General features: G+C 50.2%; 10 protein-coding genes across 10 annotated transcripts; 4 read left to right on the top strand and 6 right to left on the bottom strand.

The window, feature by feature from the left end:
- Positions 1-679: 679 nt before the first annotated feature.
- On the bottom strand, positions 680-1,141 carry A1O9_03959 (uncharacterized protein; the record flags this gene model as incomplete). Its single annotated transcript, XM_013406251.1, has 2 exons — positions 680-873; positions 964-1,141. The coding sequence occupies 2 exons, from the start codon at positions 1,139-1,141 to the stop codon at positions 680-682; spliced, it is 372 nt and encodes a 123-aa protein (XP_013261705.1).
- A 404-nt stretch (positions 1,142-1,545) lies between these two features.
- On the bottom strand, positions 1,546-1,770 carry A1O9_03958 (uncharacterized protein; the record flags this gene model as incomplete). The annotated part of the gene is made up of 1 exon (XM_013406250.1): positions 1,546-1,770. One exon carries the CDS (start codon positions 1,768-1,770, stop codon positions 1,546-1,548), a length of 225 nt encoding a protein of 74 aa, XP_013261704.1.
- A 349-nt stretch (positions 1,771-2,119) lies between these two features.
- On the top strand, positions 2,120-2,716 carry A1O9_03957 (uncharacterized protein; the record flags this gene model as incomplete). Its single annotated transcript, XM_013406249.1, has 1 exon — positions 2,120-2,716. One exon carries the CDS (start codon positions 2,120-2,122, stop codon positions 2,714-2,716), a length of 597 nt encoding a protein of 198 aa, XP_013261703.1.
- Positions 2,717-2,869: 153 nt separating this feature from the next.
- Positions 2,870-3,885, bottom strand: A1O9_03956 (uncharacterized protein; the record flags this gene model as incomplete). The annotated part of the gene is made up of 4 exons (XM_013406248.1): positions 2,870-3,097; positions 3,150-3,587; positions 3,634-3,744; positions 3,799-3,885. The coding sequence occupies 4 exons, from the start codon at positions 3,883-3,885 to the stop codon at positions 2,870-2,872; spliced, it is 864 nt and encodes a 287-aa protein (XP_013261702.1).
- Positions 3,886-4,403: 518 nt separating this feature from the next.
- A1O9_03955 (uncharacterized protein) lies at positions 4,404-5,936 on the top strand (the record flags this gene model as incomplete). The annotated part of the gene is made up of 4 exons (XM_013406247.1): positions 4,404-4,542; positions 4,598-4,993; positions 5,049-5,594; positions 5,644-5,936. 4 exons carry the CDS (start codon positions 4,404-4,406, stop codon positions 5,934-5,936), a joined length of 1,374 nt encoding a protein of 457 aa, XP_013261701.1.
- An 861-nt stretch (positions 5,937-6,797) lies between these two features.
- Positions 6,798-8,751, bottom strand: A1O9_03954 (MFS transporter, SP family, general alpha glucoside:H+ symporter; the record flags this gene model as incomplete). The annotated part of the gene is made up of 6 exons (XM_013406246.1): positions 6,798-6,916; positions 6,961-7,131; positions 7,190-7,652; positions 7,714-8,139; positions 8,194-8,493; positions 8,545-8,751. The coding sequence occupies 6 exons, from the start codon at positions 8,749-8,751 to the stop codon at positions 6,798-6,800; spliced, it is 1,686 nt and encodes a 561-aa protein (XP_013261700.1).
- Positions 8,752-9,716: 965 nt separating this feature from the next.
- On the top strand, positions 9,717-11,847 carry A1O9_03953 (uncharacterized protein; the record flags this gene model as incomplete). The annotated part of the gene is made up of 3 exons (XM_013406245.1): positions 9,717-9,925; positions 9,988-11,269; positions 11,335-11,847. The coding sequence occupies 3 exons, from the start codon at positions 9,717-9,719 to the stop codon at positions 11,845-11,847; spliced, it is 2,004 nt and encodes a 667-aa protein (XP_013261699.1).
- A 98-nt stretch (positions 11,848-11,945) lies between these two features.
- Positions 11,946-14,351, bottom strand: A1O9_03952 (uncharacterized protein; the record flags this gene model as incomplete). Its single annotated transcript, XM_013406244.1, has 1 exon — positions 11,946-14,351. The coding sequence occupies one exon, from the start codon at positions 14,349-14,351 to the stop codon at positions 11,946-11,948; it is 2,406 nt and encodes an 801-aa protein (XP_013261698.1).
- An 864-nt stretch (positions 14,352-15,215) lies between these two features.
- A1O9_03951 (uncharacterized protein) lies at positions 15,216-16,337 on the top strand (the record flags this gene model as incomplete). The annotated part of the gene is made up of 1 exon (XM_013406243.1): positions 15,216-16,337. One exon carries the CDS (start codon positions 15,216-15,218, stop codon positions 16,335-16,337), a length of 1,122 nt encoding a protein of 373 aa, XP_013261697.1.
- Positions 16,338-16,464: 127 nt separating this feature from the next.
- On the bottom strand, positions 16,465-16,929 carry A1O9_03950 (uncharacterized protein; the record flags this gene model as incomplete). The annotated part of the gene is made up of 1 exon (XM_013406242.1): positions 16,465-16,929. One exon carries the CDS (start codon positions 16,927-16,929, stop codon positions 16,465-16,467), a length of 465 nt encoding a protein of 154 aa, XP_013261696.1.
- Positions 16,930-18,275: the final 1,346 nt, after the last annotated feature.

Genomic DNA, 18,275 nt, shown 5'->3' with positions numbered 1-18,275 from the left:
TTCTTGGAATCTCACGTGCTTGCAAAGAAAGGATCAGATTATTGGGAAGAACAACTATGCGCTACGAATAACTGGTATTCAAGAAGGACTTTCGACCCTCCTCCCGGATTCCTAACGGTGCCGCCCGCGCGTCACGTGGAGTGTAGAGCCGGTCTGCGATACTCCAAATGGAGAGCCGAGTGTCTTCGGTCCTGTGACAGGGTGTGGAAAATCTAGATCTAATGCTGAACCTAGTCCGCTTAGGCATTGTTATGGCTGTCGGCCGCCACAGCTACACCCGTGCATTCTCCAAATCCCAGAGTACAATCTTCAGGACCGGATCCCCCAACCACCCCTTGAAAGTGACCCCATCGCCATCGTTGAGGAAGTCAATTTTCTCACCCTTCGTCGTGGTGTGCAGATCGAGGCCCATACGGTAAGATTCAAAAAGACAGCCAAGCTGGACCTTTCGTCCACTTGCATCGACGCCCTACTCCAGGGTCAGATTTTAATACAGACACGGGGAAGCAGCGTCACGGATCCCGATATCGTCCCCGTACCGATCAAATCCCCTGTTTGTAAGCCGCAGTTAGCTGATGCACGGTGCGTCAATTGCTGATATGCCGTCCATGACAGGTATTTCAGGTTTCTTTGGCATGTCCTATACCGAGCTTGCTGGCCTGTAGCGTGTCAGCTTGCTTCAACCAGTCGACGACTTGAATGGCTCACGATCGATGTCAACTGACAAGTCTAAGTCAAATGTGGCCTTCTCCGGTTGCTTCCATTTCAAATGATTCGGTGGGTATGTTACGTCAACTCCCTTTTGCGACTCGCACTTGAACTCTTCCAAAGCATCCAGCGTGACGATCCACGAAGAGATGGTCGTGCCGAATCCTTGGAACGGTCAGTTGGTGTGGTGCTATGTCAGCGGCTTTCGATGCCATACCTTTGCCGTGGAATGGTCCCAGGGAGGCTCACTCATACCACTTGATATCTCGACTAGACCAGTTGTTGAGCAATACAAGGCCAAAGATGTGATCAGGGGCAGTTTCGATATCCATAATGTCTCCATATTCAACAGGTTTCGAGACGAATACTCAATCTCGAGTTCATAATCCAACTGCTTCGTGGGGACATAGTCTACTTCTCCTGAAGCTGTCATTGGGATTACTCCCCGAGGTCGCTTGATAGGATAGCCGGAAGGTATGATGCTTGACACACGAGAGTTGTAGCAGGACGGGATGCGATACCAATTCGGTGGGACATTGTTCAAAGAACACTAAGTCCCCGTCTGTAATCATGACAGAGACATGGGTTGACGAGGTGCGTCGTACATTTCTGCTGTGCTCAAGAGAACAATAGAAGTCCGTGAAGCCCCTTATCTTCATTGGCAGGCACAGGCACGTCTCCACCTCTGCATGGGGAATCAGGCATTCTTCTTCGACTGATCGCTCTACAATGCCGAGACAATCTCTTGACGTACTTTGCTTCTCAATTCCTTTGGAAGAGACGCAAATTCGTTCAAAGCGGGCTGAGGTGGACGTCAGTCCAGACAGACGTCCCTACTCACTTAAGCTCTACCTTGGAAAACACTGAAGCCAAGTCGACCTCGGTTCCGGAGATTGCGACCTGCTTCAAGTAGCCGTGTTGAGCGAATCGTTGTAAATCCAGGACGAAATCTCCAACCGTAGTGGCACGACGAGGCTGACCATGCGGGGTTGAGATAACACCAAATTGAATATTATGGATTGAAAACTCACCGCGATCGGGTAGAGGGCCTTGGAAACTCATGTCGACGAGTAAAGATGACGCAAAAAATACCTAGGCCCTAGGTCCTTGTTTTCAGAAGAGCAATATGCGATGTCTTATTAGCATCAAGCTCGACAACAACCCCCATCTACCTGAAATCCAATGCAGTCAGCGGCCACCTCCAGGGTTGTATGGGATGGAGCTGCCGCTAACAATCCCCTCGGTTCAACATGAGCGCCCCAACAAGTGGGCCAAGTAGTGTCGGCTCCAAATCCTCTGCTGAGGACATTTAATTATATCGACGTTCACTCCTACCGATCCAGCCCAACTTATCATAAGACGGCATCACCACTATATCGCCTTGATCATCTCTTACAAGACAATCGTGACCATGACTCAGCCACAAGAAGCTCTCAGAGCACAATATTACCCGGAAAGCTCGGCGACTGATCTTCCTCCCGTGCGACGTTTCATCACGGGACATGGCGCAGACGGCGCCGCTACTGTTCAGCGAGCAGATGGTGGCCAGTGGACCCGCTACGACACCGGCAGCATGGCATTCAATGTGTTATATACGACTTCGAAATTCCCCGTCGAGATGAACAAGGACGAGGATGTGCATGCTCATGATTCGCTGATTGATGGGGGGATGTTGGGACTGGTGAACCCAAAGGGGTCGGTTCTGCGGATCGTGGATTTCGGACCAGGACTGAAGGGGCGGATGCATCGAACTCAGTCTCTTGACTATGGAATCGTCTTGGACGGGGAGGTCGACATGGTCTTGGACAACGATGAAACTCATCGTCTTCGGAGAGGGGATGTTGCTGTTCAGAGAGCGACAATCCATCAATGGTGTAACCCTACTGATAAATGGGCTCGAGTCGCGTTTGTCTTACTAGACTCTGCCCCATTGTCGGTAAAAGGGGAGCGACTGCACGAGGATCTCGGCGGGCCGGCTCGTTACCCCGCAAGTGGAAATGATCAGTAAGGAGGAAATAGGTCTCTGAACACGAGGTCTGAATAGATTTGGCCTCTGATCTCGGCTTTACGGGATTATATATTCCAACTGAAACTTCAGGCTCCATGCGTATAAGGAAAAAGTGGAATATCATTGCTAGATTCCCGAAATATCACATTGGTTCTAGGCCGCAGCCTGCCCCGGGAACTTGCCCCAGATCCACTGGTTGTTACACATGTTCTGAAGTTCCCAGGTTTGTGCCTTCATCTCTCCTTGAGGTGCATCAGCGCCTCTATCTGCCATCAATCCTGCTATCACTAGCAAAGGATAATAATGGTCAGGGGTTGGGTGGGCAAGCGGATATTTCGGATGCTGGACCAAGCGCACCAAAGCCCCCGCCAAAGATGCTCCCTTGACAACTTTAGCTCCAGAACCATACACACAAGTAGGAACGAGAACTCACTTGATTATCTCGGATCACATCAGAGATCGCCCTTTCAAAATCAGTCGCCCATTTCGCTGGCACATTTCCAACCTGGAAGTTGTCACCATGCCATCGAAGAGGGAGCCAATTGTTGCGGTACAAGTTGTGAACCGTGCCTCCTGAGCCAATGACCAAGATACCTTGATTCGAGAGCGAGCGAATGGCTTGGCCAATTCGGACATGGAAGACTGCATCAAAGCGAGCATTCATGCTTATCACAGTTGCTGGAGGGGTACCTTCTGGGAACATCCATTTCAAAGGGGTGATGGTGTCGTCGTGCCAGTCGAAGTCGGGATCTTCATCCACATCCGTAAAACCTTGGTCCTGGAGGAGGTTTATGACCTTCCGCGCGAGTTTTGGGTCGACATTGATCTGATAATTCTCCCAGTGCTTCCTGGGAACTAGTGACATTTGTACCTGACAGTATGAGACCAGTGAATGGCTCAGATAGGTCACCACATACCTTGTTGGGGTTGAATTTCGTCGCTACTCTAATACGGTCGTCCAGTTCTTCCCAGTGGGCTCCGATCAAAACGACACCCTTGACCCCTGCATCACGAGCAAGGCTGCCGGCCTAAAGAGAAGGTTGAGCTAAGGACAGCCGAGAAGATACGACTTGGTGCCCTACCTTTTGCCACCAAGTTGCAGAGTCCGATTCCTTGCAACATAGCAATGGAGAGCCATGGGAGCAGTACATCACCGGCATGGCCGCCATGCTTGCTGGGTTCGAGGGATTGGTGACTAAGTTTGTGAAGAATGGAAGAAAGGATATTGGATGGGAAATGGCTACAATAAATTGACTGTCATCCAGCAGTGATGACAGTGATGGCCTTGCATTATCAGTCCATCTCCTGGATAATAGCTCCAAAACTTCGCCACAATGTAAAACCCAAGCAGCCCCCGTTGTGGAGGCGGCGAAATACCTTATAGTTGTTTGGGAGGTGGGGGGGCGGGAGGAGATTAGGGCGGGCGGGTCTCCAAACCTCAGCCTTGGGGTTGGGGTACCGAGCTTGCCCGGGGGCCGAGATTGACGTGCGGTTCACCCAGGTAGGTGTATGTGAAGGCAACGGGACTTTCGCTGGATGGTTGGAGCGCTCGAACATGCAATCCTAGATATATCTTGAGGACCATGAGAAGCCTTTGTCGCCAGGCGGTAACAGAATTTTGGTCTGTTGAAGAGCATAGTCCAGCACTCTGTTCATCCGCATCCACATTTTTGAAATGCCTTCCACGATGGATGAGACTCTCCGATCGGCGCAGGTTGCTTTCCATTTGCACGTTGGAAATATTCAATGGAGAGCGAAGCAGTTGCACCGCTTATTCAAAGTGGTCGTGGACAATCGCGATGAGCTTTTCGAAACTGTTAGGAAAGGTAATCCGCCCATGAGACAGAACTTCTAGAATTCTCCTGAACAACGTTGAATTAGACATCAACATATCACAATGGCAGTTTGAACTCGATCTGGAAGGGTTCGTCCAAGATGTCAAGGAGCTTCTCAGCTTTCTGGAAACTCTCGGGCGATCCAGCCGCTTGCTCAGAGCCGCCACGTTTGACCATATCCTACAACCGCAAGGTGTGACTGTGATTGCGACAACGTCAAAGGATCCATTCCGCCACGGACTTTGCGCATTCGCCGCGAGTCTAGCCGCGGGCAACTGTGTGGTCCTCGTCTACCTGGCTGGCGAGCTGCAACAATTCGCCCACGTCTTGGGCCGTTCCTTTCGGCTAAACATGGATTTTACAGGTGCGCGACTTCTTCAGAGTTCGGATTTTGACAAGCAGGCACTAGGATTGGACGTTGTTGCACAAACGCTGTTTATCTGTAAGTTAAACCAGTTCTCGTGAATATTCCTATAGCGGTTGCTGATCCATTCCAGCCGACGACTCTGAACTTCCAGCAGGCTTTCCAAATATCGAAAATGTTCGACACTTGCCAGTTTCACAGGGAATCAGTGTAGTTATCGTTGACAAGGACTTCAAGTCCGTTGGAAATGTCGTCGCCATCATCAAAAGCAAACTCGGTCAAAATTGGTATGAATCGGACGAGCCTTGTATTGTTTTGATTGATGAAGGGATCAAAGATCAGTTCCTCTCTCAAATGAACTCGGTACAGACGACAGAAAATCTTAAAAAGATTGAAACAGCAGGAAGTGGCCGTACCATGACGGTGGGCGAAGCCCCATCTGACCTACGACAAGCATTGGGCACGATCGTTTTCGAGGGACCCAGGCGGAACAAGCTCCCGGTCCTGGTCACTACATCTCTAGATCACTCACTCGACTGCACTTCGGCCCTTCAAAGTCAGCATAACTTGTCACAAGTGGCCATGTTTTCGAATTCTAAGGATAATATGGCTTACGTGGCAAGGTTCTCCCGCAGTAACGTCTTTTCCGCTGGGGAAATTGTGTTCAGACCACCTATCAGTAAGTCGGATCATTGATCGCACCATCTACCTGCTGATGAAGAATTCAGTTCGAGATAGTCTTCTCACTGGCGCGACATTCTCCCCAGAATATTTCAGCAAGCATAGATATCAATATCACAGCTCACTTCCTTTGCTGCAACCGGAAGGCGTAGAGCAAATCAGAGCTCGCTACCAGCGTACAATCAAGCCCCTACCCACAGAGCCTCGCGGCGAGCGTATTGATTTCTTTGTCCAGATGGGCTGGTTCGTGCACGGTGTGAAAACTCTCATGGGCATCAGTGGGCTTGCAGCAGCGTATGGTGCCTTCATACTTGCCCGCAAATGCCTCAAGGCACTGTAGACTTTGTACGCGCATTCACATCTGATTGAGGATATTCTGGAGGCTTGATAATTGGAGGCATTTACCACAAGAGGCGGATGGGAGCGGGTGATTCAGTGACATCCATCATGTGGACTAGACCATTTTAAACCACAGAAATTTCCCAGACTAAGTAAACCCTTGGTTCGGAGGGGTTGACCCGTTGACAGATTGATGCAACACATGTGCACCACTCAACCGAAGTGCAGTCAGTGCCAGTCAAATGCGGTTTCCAGACCGAAGCGCATATATGATCTATTGGCATTTTCTCTCTAATGACTCGTTGCCTCGGCGTACTACGAGTATCACTGACAATACCTTAGCGTCAACTATCTATAGCTCCGGGCTGGTTCCGACTCGTGTATATAGTTTGCGCTAGCTTTTGTAGCATTGAGAATAACAATATACATTTTCTTGTACTTATGCAGTGTGATCACATGTACTCGTACTTAAAATTCCAAGCGGAAATAGTAAGTAGATATCAATTCATGATGTCTCATGCGGGCGCAGTCCAACTGCGGCCAATCCCAGTACCAAGACACGCTCAAGAGATAAGCAAAATCAGTATTCTTCTCAGTTAGGGAACAAGTAACGTCTAAAATAAAAGGGCTAGCGCGATCAAATACAAACAGATATGGTGTATTCTCAGCGAAGAAGCATCCAAGACTTTTTGACGGACTTAGGGGGTCAAACAATGTTTTCCTCACGACATCTTATATCTGCGAAATTATAGTTTCTGGCTTGCGTGTGGACAAGCCGCGTGCTGCAGGGTATGTCCCTGACTTTTTATAAGCAGCTTCGAAACCAAGCTGGGAATCCCCTTTCTTGCCGCGATCAGAGAGCTCAAGACAGACCTGTTCCCATAGCCCGATGTTCAGCGCTGACATGCTTCTCAACGAGCATTTCCACCTGTTCCTTTTCACTTTTATAATCATTTTGTCCCACAGAGAATTCTTTGTTTGCTGTTAGCCAGATCTACGACAATGGACGCAAAAGAACAACTTACGGTCGACCTTTGTGTACTTGAATTTTCTTGCCGGAACGTGATTCTCGAACATTAAATCGATCTCGCCAAAGGTGCGATCCTTAGTTTCAGGCAATCGAAACCAGCACCAAATCGTGCAAAGAAGGTTAGTTCCAGCATAGAAGAAGCCGGCCTTTGCACCCCAGTTCCAAGCTGTGGTATTCATTAGCTTACTGTTAATTCTCATGAGGTTAAGCCAGATCCCACTTACCATCAGCCGCAATCATACGAGGTGTCACCGAATTTGAGAAGATGCCGGTGAGATTGTAGGTAAATCTTCCAATCACAATGGTCTTGTACCTCAGTCTTCCAGATGGAGTCTCTGCCACAATGGGATAGCACGCGGGTCCAGTGGTGATCATGTTAATCAGCGTGGATATGACCAACAAGATTCCCACGGCTAGATGGGAATTCTTCGACTCCGAGAAGCCAAGGCCACCGATTGCGACCAGACATAAAAACATCAGGACGCAGCCTCCGATGTAAATGGTGGCTCTGCCTAAATGGGGGAACAAAAGCCAACAAATAATACCTCCAATAATATAGCAGGCGGATAGGGAAATATTGACGTCGAACGCTTGAAGCTCGGAGAATCCAGCGGCTTCTAGGAACACGACGGAATACCCGAGGATAGCATTGCCGCAAAGGATCTGGGTCGCCCAGACAACACAGTTCTATAAGGACACAGATTAGTTGAATAGATCAAAGGGCTTCTGCGGGAGCTCTTCAACCCACAATCTCGGTGCGACGCAAGTTCGTCCCCTTGAAACACTCAATAAAGCTGGCATTTGCTGTTTCGGCTTTCTCGAGTTCTGTCGTGTACTTGATATAAGCCAGGCTGGCGTCCACCTCCCTCTCCTTCTCTGGTGTCTCTTGTCGCAAGCGCATTAAACTTGCTCGAGCTTCCTCGAACCTACCGCGGCGGACTGCATTCCATGGTGACTCGGGAGCGAGGTAAGCGCCAATGGCCAACGGCACAGGCCAAATAAATTGAAGTGCAAAGGGGAGTCTCCAGCCAAGGTTGCCCTCAAGACCAGCTACTGCTCGAACTACTCCAGAGGAGAGAAGAATACCAGCGCCCCAACACATGCATACATACGCGGTCACGTATGGCCGAAGGATTGTTGGCACGACTTCCGAAGCATAGGTCGTTGACAATGTCTAGTGAGGAATTAGCTCCAATAATCTCGATCGCGAACAGGAGTTCTTAGACACCTGAAAGACACCCCATGGAATCCCACACATAGATTCACCAAAAGCCAGCACTGAGAGCGATGGGGCAAATACGGGGATGAAGAGAACCACGGTCATCCATATCATGAACAAAATCATTGTAGGCCGACAGCCAAATCGGTCTTGGGTGTAGGCATTGATCAGCAGTCCTGCCAGCTGACCCACGAGCGCTGAATTGGACAGTCCCGACTGCCACCTTGCAGGAATAGTCTTTTTTCCTGTCTCTGGATCTGCGATGCCAAATCGATTCTGGAACTGTGTTTGGCCGTAGAACGAATTGATCTAAACACAGTTACTATATAATTTCCTCCTTGCTTTGCAGAGTTGACTTACGATAACCAAGTCATAACCTTCCATGACTAGACTGGTGGATAGGAACATGGCCCAGAAAACAGCCTTTTTGTACTTGGACAAAGCCTGACGAACGGTGAGCAACCTATCCGCAGCATCACTCTCTTGCGCGTGGCGGATCAGATCTAGAGTGTCGGATTGAGTAATATCAACGTTGTAGTGAGTCGAAACAATTTTTTCCGACTCCATTCTGGCTGCGGCGGCGTAACTGAAGACAAGTTTGGATTTTATGAGGGAGCTGGGAAGCTGGGATCCAGAGGATCATTTATCGAACATGGGCTGACGATGATCATTATTATATCCCCTCGGCCACCGCTTCCCCAGCTTCTAGGATTGAGAATCATGGGGAGCCAGGTGTGGAGGTGCATAGAGTTCAACCAGGCCCCTGGCAGCGCCCTCCGGAGCCAGTGCCCGCAGACTCTCCTCCCACCGGACGGGGGCGGGGAGTTGCCCTGATTCTGTTGGTCGAGAAGTTAGGACAGATTAAATCGTGATTGGTGATCATTTTTGCGAACCTATCCAATAGTTGTCTGCGATAATGAGCGTTAATATTGAAGACACCCCACGGGCATTAGCGGGTGATGCTCCCAACCTAAATGTACAGCTGCGACTACGAAACATATTAGGTGTCAATGGTGTAGATCCGAAGGGACACCACTTTCTTTGATCAGCTTAATCCATATAATGGCCAGTATAGCGGAATCATTGAACCGTATCTGGTGACCATTGATTGAAAGGCCAAGAGGATTAATTGGGCTCTCCGATGGGGGAGGAGTACATCTCCGGTGGGCATTCAGTAAACGAGCGCTCCCCTTCTCCTTCCAGTGGCTCGTTCATAGACCACCCCCATTCTCCCCGGGCATTATGGATCATGCCATGTGCAGAAGCTCGGATTGCGGAGTAAGCGTGGCGAAAGAATTCTGGCATTCCAGTACTCTTGCTGACCCGACATCTGGGCATGCGTTTGCCGATCTGACCGTCCCACTCAGCAGTATCCACGACGTAGTGGACGTGAAGGGTACCCAACACGCGTGCTTCAGTCTACATCTTTTTACTAGCCACCATTATTGATATTTGACCAGTCGAAGAGAAGGCCCTAAGTTTCAAGAAGACCCTTCTAATCATCCTCTGCTGCCCTGCCTGATTTAGCCATCATGGCTTACCCTCAAGAGACATTTATTCGAATGTCGCTGACACCAGGATCGCTGATATACAAGCGGCGTGAAGCCGTAGCTTCCAAGACCCTCTCATATCAACTCAAAGTGCTGAAAGAGACAGGCAGATATGATGCCTTTAAGTTGAGATGGCTTCCACAATACGACGAACAGCCAATTGTGTGGCCGATACCAAATCACCTGTTCTGGTAATTCTATCTTGCCTTGGGTGCTTTAGAAACGAAGAGGAACGGCTAACATCATGACACAGGGATTCGGACATTGGGAAATGGATTGAAGGGGCATGCTACTTGCTACATGACCATCCAAATGCCGAGATACAATCCGCGGTCGATGAGCTAACTCAAATGATTGCCTCTGCTCAGCAACCAGATGGCTACCTGAATATTCATTATACGGTTGTGGAGCCAGGAAAACGATTTACTCATATCCGCGACTTCCATGAGCTTTACAACGCAGGCCACCTTCTCGAGGGAGCTCTTGCACATAATCACCTCTACAAGAATGGCGACCTTCTTAACCCGTTGATCAATTATGTCGAACTCATATGCCGTACCTTTGGGCTTGATGACGGTCAAATTCCCGGCTACCCAGGCCATCCTGAATTTGAGCTTGCGCTTCTTCGACTGCACGACCGAACGAAGAACCCCAAGTTTCTTGAACTAGCCAAGTACTTTCTAACGGAAAGGGGAAAACGCGGCGCAAACGGCGATACCTTTTTCGAAAAAGAATCGAAGGGTCGTGGTGAAAAGGAATACGAGAAACCATGGTTCGCGGCCGAAAGGGCTCCTTTGTGGTACTATCAAGCTCATAAACCGATTATAGAGCAAGAGACCATCGAAGGACACTCTGTGCGCGCTATGTATCTGCTTACGGCGGCCGCCGATCTGGTCCGGTTAAATGGCAGTCCAGAGAAACCGTTGCAAGATGCGGTTTACAGGTTATGGGACAACATGGTGCAGGCCAAGATGTACCTCACCGGGGGGATTGGCGCAATACAATCATGGGAAGGGTTTGGGCCGGACTACTACCTTCCCCAGGGGACTGACGATGGAGGCGGCTACGCCGAGACATGCGCTGGCATTGGTGTTATGATGCTGGCCGAACGGATTCTACAGTACGATCTTGACCGCCGGTTCAGCGACGTCATGGAGTTAGCTCTGTACAACGCAGTCCTGACAGCAATGTCGCACGATGGAACCAAGTTCACGTACGTCAATCAACTGGCTTCCAGCGACAAACACCCTTCGAGGCGAGAGGAGTGGTTCTGGTGTGCCTGCTGCCCGCCAAACGTTCTGAGACTGCTGGGGCAGATTGGGGGTTACATATACTCGCATTTCGAGGAACAACGGCAGATCAATGTTCACTTGTACGTCCCAAGTGAATATGAATTCAAAGCTGGAGACCAGCGTGGAGTTCTGAGCCAAAAGAGTGATTGGCCATGGAGTGGGCAGGTTGAGTTCGAACTTAAAGGAGAGGCGTCGCAGGTCGCTGTGGCACTGAGAATCCCGGAATGGGCCAAGTCATGGAAGGTAAGTCTGAATACAACCTACTCATCCCGAACATCAGAGGAACATCCAAGGCTCACTCGAACTAGTTGACCCCATCCCCACCGGATACCACTCTAGCGAAGGGCTACCTCATCCTGCCGGCCTCGTGGGTATCCGAAAACAGATCCTTTACACTCACAGTCGATATTTTGTCTCGCTTCATCGCGCCTCATCCATTTACCAACCAAGGCACCGTCGCCCTCGCCCGTGGCCCGATTGTGTACTGTGTCGAGGATATCGACAATACTTGGGTGACCGACCATTTCAGAAGCGTGCAGCTGAACCCTTTAAGCTCGGTGCAGGAGAGAGTTGTAGCCTGCCAGACCACGGGCGACACATACGTGGCCCTGAAGGTGGTCAATGGGGCAAGCTTGCTCCAGCCCGAGAGCATCCGTGCCCAGCCTGGTGTTGAAGTTGATGGAGTGAACAAAGAGCAGGCACCGTCGGATCGTACTGCCGTTCTCGATGAATTAAATTTTGTGCCGTTCTACTTCCGAGCAAATCGCGGCGGAAAGGGGCATGCGAGAGTGGGTTTGAGACGCTGGCATCGGTCGGTCTGAGGTTTATACATGAAACGTAGAGTCGATAGTGAGCTGTTTCTTTCCGATGCATATAAAACCTTCCGTAGAGAGATCAAAGTGAAAAGAATTTTCGAGGATCATCCAGCCGGCCCAGGGTTCACCTCTGCAGTATCTGTATCGACACCTAACATGGCAGTCACCTTTTCTAGCCTATTAAGAACACCGAGCCAATGTTCAGTGATGCCACGCCAGCTCCTCAATGTGGTTAACAGCTTCTGGCCCTCTGCGAGCACTTTCCTCGGGCCCTTTGGGCCGAATAAATCGCCGACACCAGTGATATTTGCGTGCATGTTGTCGCCCTGCCGTACGAATTGCTGAACCAGCTCGTCATCCGTTGGACGGTCTATTAGGATGATGTCGCAGACATCGGGTGGGGGAGAACCCTCAGGTGAAGACGCGCCCTCCCGCCGCAACGCCTGGCCATGGCCACCGTGTTTTCTTGATTGGAAATTCTTGGCGGAGAATGCGCTCAGAGCCCACAGCAATAGAGCAGCGAATGCGACGGCTGTGGGTTCGTAGAATCCGTTGATCGCGTATAATCTGACATGCCAGAACACGGTGCCCGCGTGGATTGCCGCCAATCTGGCCTTGTACTGGTCTTGTAGTGCCCATCGGTGTATTAGTCGGCGATGCTCTTCGGCTTCCGCGGATGATACGGGTTGTAAAAGGCGTACTGAGTCTTTACTTGAGCGGATGAGATAATGAGCGAATAGTACGATGTCGTCCATGGGAGCAAGAAGTATGACGCGTGCAAAATGCAGATGGAGAACAGTAGGATGTTCCATTCCACTCGCTGAGCCGATCGTTGCATTAGCACTCCAGTGTAAAATATCCAGGCAATCACAAGCAGAGTTTCTCCATCTGTTGTATAAGGGCGCCGAAGGCGGCCAGACGGGGAACTTGGATTGTATCTCACTGCTGGCTTGCTTTTGTGTAGACGGTTCAAGACTCGACAAACTTTGAGTGATTGTCTTCCTCACCTCCCACGTTCGGTGAAACAGGCCATGAATCAAGAGTATTCGACTAAATTCCCCTAGGTTTGGGAGGAGTCGCTTGTCAATATAAAGGTTCCGCAGGGCTTCGAGAAAAGTCGCTGTCTCCGTACATCCATTAGTCGCAAGGCGAGTCCATTCAGACGCATCTTTGGCGGACCATATACGCTCAGGGCAAGGCAGACACAAAGCCGTGGCATCGTCAAGGGTCAAGTGCGGATGTCGGTGGAACTGAAACGCCCACATACAGTCCAGCAACCAAATACAGAACCCGAGCCGGGTCGATTCTTCCTTCCTGATCCATGCCACCCATTTCGACGAGACGGAGTCACTACGTGCACCGGAACCGTCGACAAACCTTTGGCGAGACCACCTGTCGCGACAAAAGTTGGTTGCCTCAAACAGCGATCTTGATGCAGAAGCACGTAAGGGCCCCCACAAAGTATATCCAGCGCCGATTGCATGTAACAGATGGATCTGTGCGAGGGTTTGTGGAGCTTCTGGAGGCCAAAACTTCTGTTCCGTCCTGAGAAGAAGGTATCTTCGCACGAATTCGTGCATTGACAGCGTGAAAATCTCTGCCTCATCCTCATCAACAAAGCAGCTGCCTGCGGACATCATGGCTAAGAGCAGAGCGCTATGTGCCGACTCGGCTTGAAATGTTTGAGTGTGGAGAAATGGCATCGTTTGGTCAAGGTTCATGAAATAATTCGAAAGCAAACCCTCCAAGACGGGTTTCGGAGGGAATCCAGGAGACAAGAATGCTTTGAATGACAGCGATTGCAGGCACAATTGGAGGTGTAGAGTACAAAGTTTCCCATAAGTGTCATTGGAAATCATCAATCTAGATTCTGTGCATGATATGATTGGGAGACGATATTCGAGAGAGAAGTCAGGTTCTTCGACATAGTCGTGTCGCCTAGGCCTCGAGACAAGTTTTCGACGCTTAGATCTGGGGAGCCTGCCGGCATTTCCGTCGATATAGTATTCGCCGCTGTCCAAAGTAGACTTTCCCGCAGAGGTTGAGGAGTCGGGGATATTTGCGGAATGGTGATCGCCCAAGTATTCGCGCACTTCACTCGTCTGGGGCTGTTGGCCAAGCATATTTACGATCGCGTTGTTAGCTGGAGTTTCTTGGTCCCCATGATTCGTTGGGCTCAGCAAGCCGATGCTCGGTGAAAATGAGAAATCTCCTGGGAAGAGGGGGAACAAGTTGTTGAGGTCATCGTCGTTGAAGCTTATGGTATCCGATTGAAGCCAATTGATGGTCGACATCACGTTAGCCGTCCAGTCAAGGGCGGGTATCGTCGCATCATCGTCAACGGGACCCTGAAATGCGCCATTCTGATTGTAACTGTATTGTTTCTGAACCAAGTCCTGAGTGTAAACAGGTTGCGATATACTCTGGACGTATGGAGAAGGATTGGCTACAAAATCCCCTTGCGCTGCTTCAGGCTGATAGTCAGAGAAATCATACGATTCCTGTTCCATTTGAGGCCGAACCGGTCGTGGACCCAGGGGGCTATTCGGGGCATATCCGGCTTGATCCTGAAGACTTATCGGATCATCTGTCGTGGACCGACTTCTTGGGGCCGGGTATACACACTGCAGCGTTCTCGAGTTACATCTCGCGCAAGGCAGATTGCCAGTACAACGGGATTTTGCCAAGGCACAGGCTGAGCACGCTCTCTCGCCTCGCCGTAGTAGCGAGCTTTCGTTCGACCTGTGAGTTAGTTCATGCTTACTGAGGGCATCTTTTCGGTGAAAGGCCTTGGAACATTGCCGACAATGAAACTGAGGGTCTTTGTGAGATTGTTCATGGCGCCTCAGATGCTCTTGTCGACCAAAAGTTTTATGGCAGGTCGAACACTGGTAACCATCCATAGCGAACAAGCGATTTCAATTGCATCCTGGGACGGACAGCTGGAGCATTTTTAATCTCAGAAGCTGTAGACTCGACCTTGGGCTGTAAGAAACTAAACCATCGCGGTGGTAAAAAGTAACTACTGCTAGCGTCTGCACTGTCCTATTTTAGGATAAAAATAGATGCCGCTTTACGCCCCGCCAGATCCCTTCCTTCGGGTAACACGGTCGTACTACCGATCATAAAACCGAATTAGTTGCAAAGGTACGAGGCAGACAGCGCGTTGCTTGAGGTCTTCCTTAGTCATCACACTCTGAGTAGAGAAATGATATCCGCTCTATCCGCGTATCAGGAAAACTGCTGGGGTCATTAAGGCAACGGTATTCACAATCAAGTCGAGGGGAGGTTTCAACGGCCTTCATGCTTCGCAAAGTTACCGAACTTATCTTCGAGAACACGAGCAGAAATCAAAGTGCACAGACATACCAAACATGACAGATATCAGCACAGGCAGTGAATTAAAACTAGGGGATGTCTTCTACGTTGGAGGAGAATACGTTCAGGATTCGAGGGGAACGCACATGAGGGGACAAATATGCGTTCGCCGGTATGGGAAGAAAGTGCCCAACCAGCCAGCCATAATTTATATCCACGGGGCAGCGCAGACTGGAACGCACTTTGAATCCACACCCGACGGTCGGGCAGGGCTGGCTGTGCTTCAGGCTCAGAGCGGGTGGGAGTGCTTTGTGCTGGACCAACCGGGCATTGGGCGCTCTCGTTACCATGCGGCTGATGTGGGAGAGTTGACCCAATTCACGGTCGAGGAGGTACAGGGCTGCTATACGGCTCCATCTCCTGATGCATGGCCTCAGGCGAAATTGCACACTCAGTGGCCAGGGTCAGGTAAGAGGGGAGACTCCATATTCGATGCCTTCTATGCAAGCCAAGTTGGCCACATCGGAGACTATCGAAAGGTTGAGCAATTATTTCGGGCCAATGTGAATGCATTACTTGCACTAACAGGACCTGCCTTCGTGGTTACACACTCCCAGGGAGGGTTGTTAGGATGGCACACTGCCGATGAGTGCCCGGGATTAGTGAGAGGGATCATCGCTTTGGAGCCAAATGGCCCTCCGTACATCTTCCCTGGGTACCCTCCGTACTATTCCAGCGTACACTCTGTCGGTAAAGTCGTCCGTCCATTCGGCATCACATATTCTCCTTTGCATTACGAGCCGCCTCTCGCGCCAGATGCGAAATCTTTACCTTTTAGGAAAGAAACTTCGGTGAAACATGTTCAGGGACTGGTGGACAGGGAGCATAGAATATCGCCATCGCGCAAACTGCCGAACCTGGCCTCGACACCTGTCCTCGTGATAACAGGAGAAGCCTCGTACCATGCGCCTTATGACCATCTGACGGTTGAGTTCCTTCGCGAGGCAGGTGTACGGACAGAGCATATTCGCCTCGAAGATTGTGGCATCAACGGCAATGGGCATCTTCTGGGGATCGAAAAGAACAATAAGGAGATACAGGAGCTCATCGAACGCTGGCTGGTGAAGCATGCAAGTGATTCTTCTGGACAAGCGGAACTGCCAGATTCAGGCGAGTAAGCTCGCTACACCCTCGATCCAATCAATGGTCCATGTAGCGATGAAGGCTCACCAACGACGTGCAGAGTGATACCTAGATCGATCCCGTGCAGCCCATGCAGAGCCTGCATGCATGGTGTCAAGAATATCATCCCTGTCGGGCGCCTTCGAAAATCTCTCGTTGCTTGTCCCTTTTGTTCTTTACAGCATTTATATTGACCTTGCCCACCCCCATGAACGTGTACAGCTCCTCAGGGCGAATACATCCCTCTCCCCCGAAGAGACCTAAGTCTATCGCATTCTTCGAAGAGTGCCGCAATCCATAAACAACGCTATTCCGACCTAGTGGGTTCCCGTGGACTCGGTGAATACCAGCATTCAAGCCCCCGCTGGACACCATCTTCAGAGTCTGCCCGACGAGAATGATGGCATGGTTCATTCCCTCTGACGCATCGATCCATTGTAGCTCACTGTCTGTGGATCTCACCCGATCACACATCTGCAGACCACGGCGGTTTCCAATGCACATCGTCAGAAGTCCTAGATCAGTGTGCTCCTCGGCTGTTCCAGTACTCGGCAGGTAGCGGAATACCCGCAACAGAGTGTAGGACATCTCCTTTTCAGACAAGGGCATATCAAGAGTGCCGTCCAAAATTGCATCCCCAGATCTTGGTATCGAGTTCACTGGCCCGTGCGATATCGCACAGGATTCGGTGCAGGATGATGCCTGCTTCGCTCCATAATTTGGCCGTACTCGTTTCCAGATGAGCGGCGGAGAATTTCGTCTCGGAAGTGCCCTCTTGTTGAGTCCGGCAGCGGAACGTGACGTATTCTTTCTCGTGGTTCGCTTCGTGGTACCCAAATTCTGTATTCTGCTTTGGGGGGAAGAGCTGCTTTTTGATGGAAGCAGGTTTTGTGAAGAAACAGTCTGCGAGGCGTAGGACATCAGAACAGGGGCCGTTAATAGAGTCTGGAAGGACGATTTCAAGCCATCCTTGTTGGGCAAGATCCAATAGTTGCTCTTCGGAGAGAAATGGTGGAGGTCCTTGAGGTGGCAAGGCTCTGAAAGCTTCTAATGTCATCATTTGAGATGACTGCAGACATACCAGTGGCGCTTTAGTATAAGAACCTAAGCGCCTCAACTCGTTGTCTTCGCTCTTCCCAACTTTTCAAGATCCGATAATTCCTTTCCTAGAACACCTCTAAATGAAAGGATTATGGGTGCTCGCATGACAAACGAACGGAACTTTGAGTTGTCATCCACTAGATCAGCTCAGGCGAGGATGACGCGTAATATTCTAAGTGCCAATTTTGAACGCATTATCCAAACCCTGAAGGTTCAAATGGAACGACCATGTTCTCATCTGCTGGTTATCCAAGCCTGACACACTGTCGCCTCATGCTCTCTTCTAGAAGTAGCCGGAAATTTTCGTTGACTCTTTGATCGCCTTGCCGGATACAGCTAGCTCTCTCGTAGTAACCATCGCAAGCGATTGCCACCCTGATATATTGCAAACCATAGGACCAGTCTCGCTTGTCTTCAAAACGACCTAAAACCAATCCTAGTAGAGCTTCCCTTTTTCGTCCTTTAACACGCTTCCACAGATCTTCAGCAGTCAACAGGCAAATGAAACTGTCAGTACGACTCCCCAATCCACCGTAACAAAATGGGAAAGCAACCTCCTCAAATACCAGCGCAAAAGGTTCGGGGTATTCATCTCGCTCAAGTGTTGTCATTTCCTCCCAGGGTCGCGATACGAAGGAGAGTGGTATTGTATGAACGTCTAGATGGATAAAATGAGAGAGCGGCTTGAAATCCGTCTGGCAGTGATGGAATTCATATAATCGTTTCAATGGAACGATGGTCTTTCCGTCAACGAGTTCGAGGGAGACACTGGTATCATGGTGAGCATGAAAATGCTCAACTTCGTAGACCGACTGTGGCTTTTCGTCAAGCGT

Source organism: Exophiala aquamarina (genome assembly GCF_000709125.1).
Source record: "Exophiala aquamarina CBS 119918 chromosome Unknown aczIA-supercont1.3, whole genome shotgun sequence".
Taxonomy (NCBI): Eukaryota; Fungi; Ascomycota; class Eurotiomycetes; order Chaetothyriales; family Herpotrichiellaceae; genus Exophiala; species Exophiala aquamarina.
This window is presented reverse-complemented; position numbering and strand designations above follow the sequence as displayed.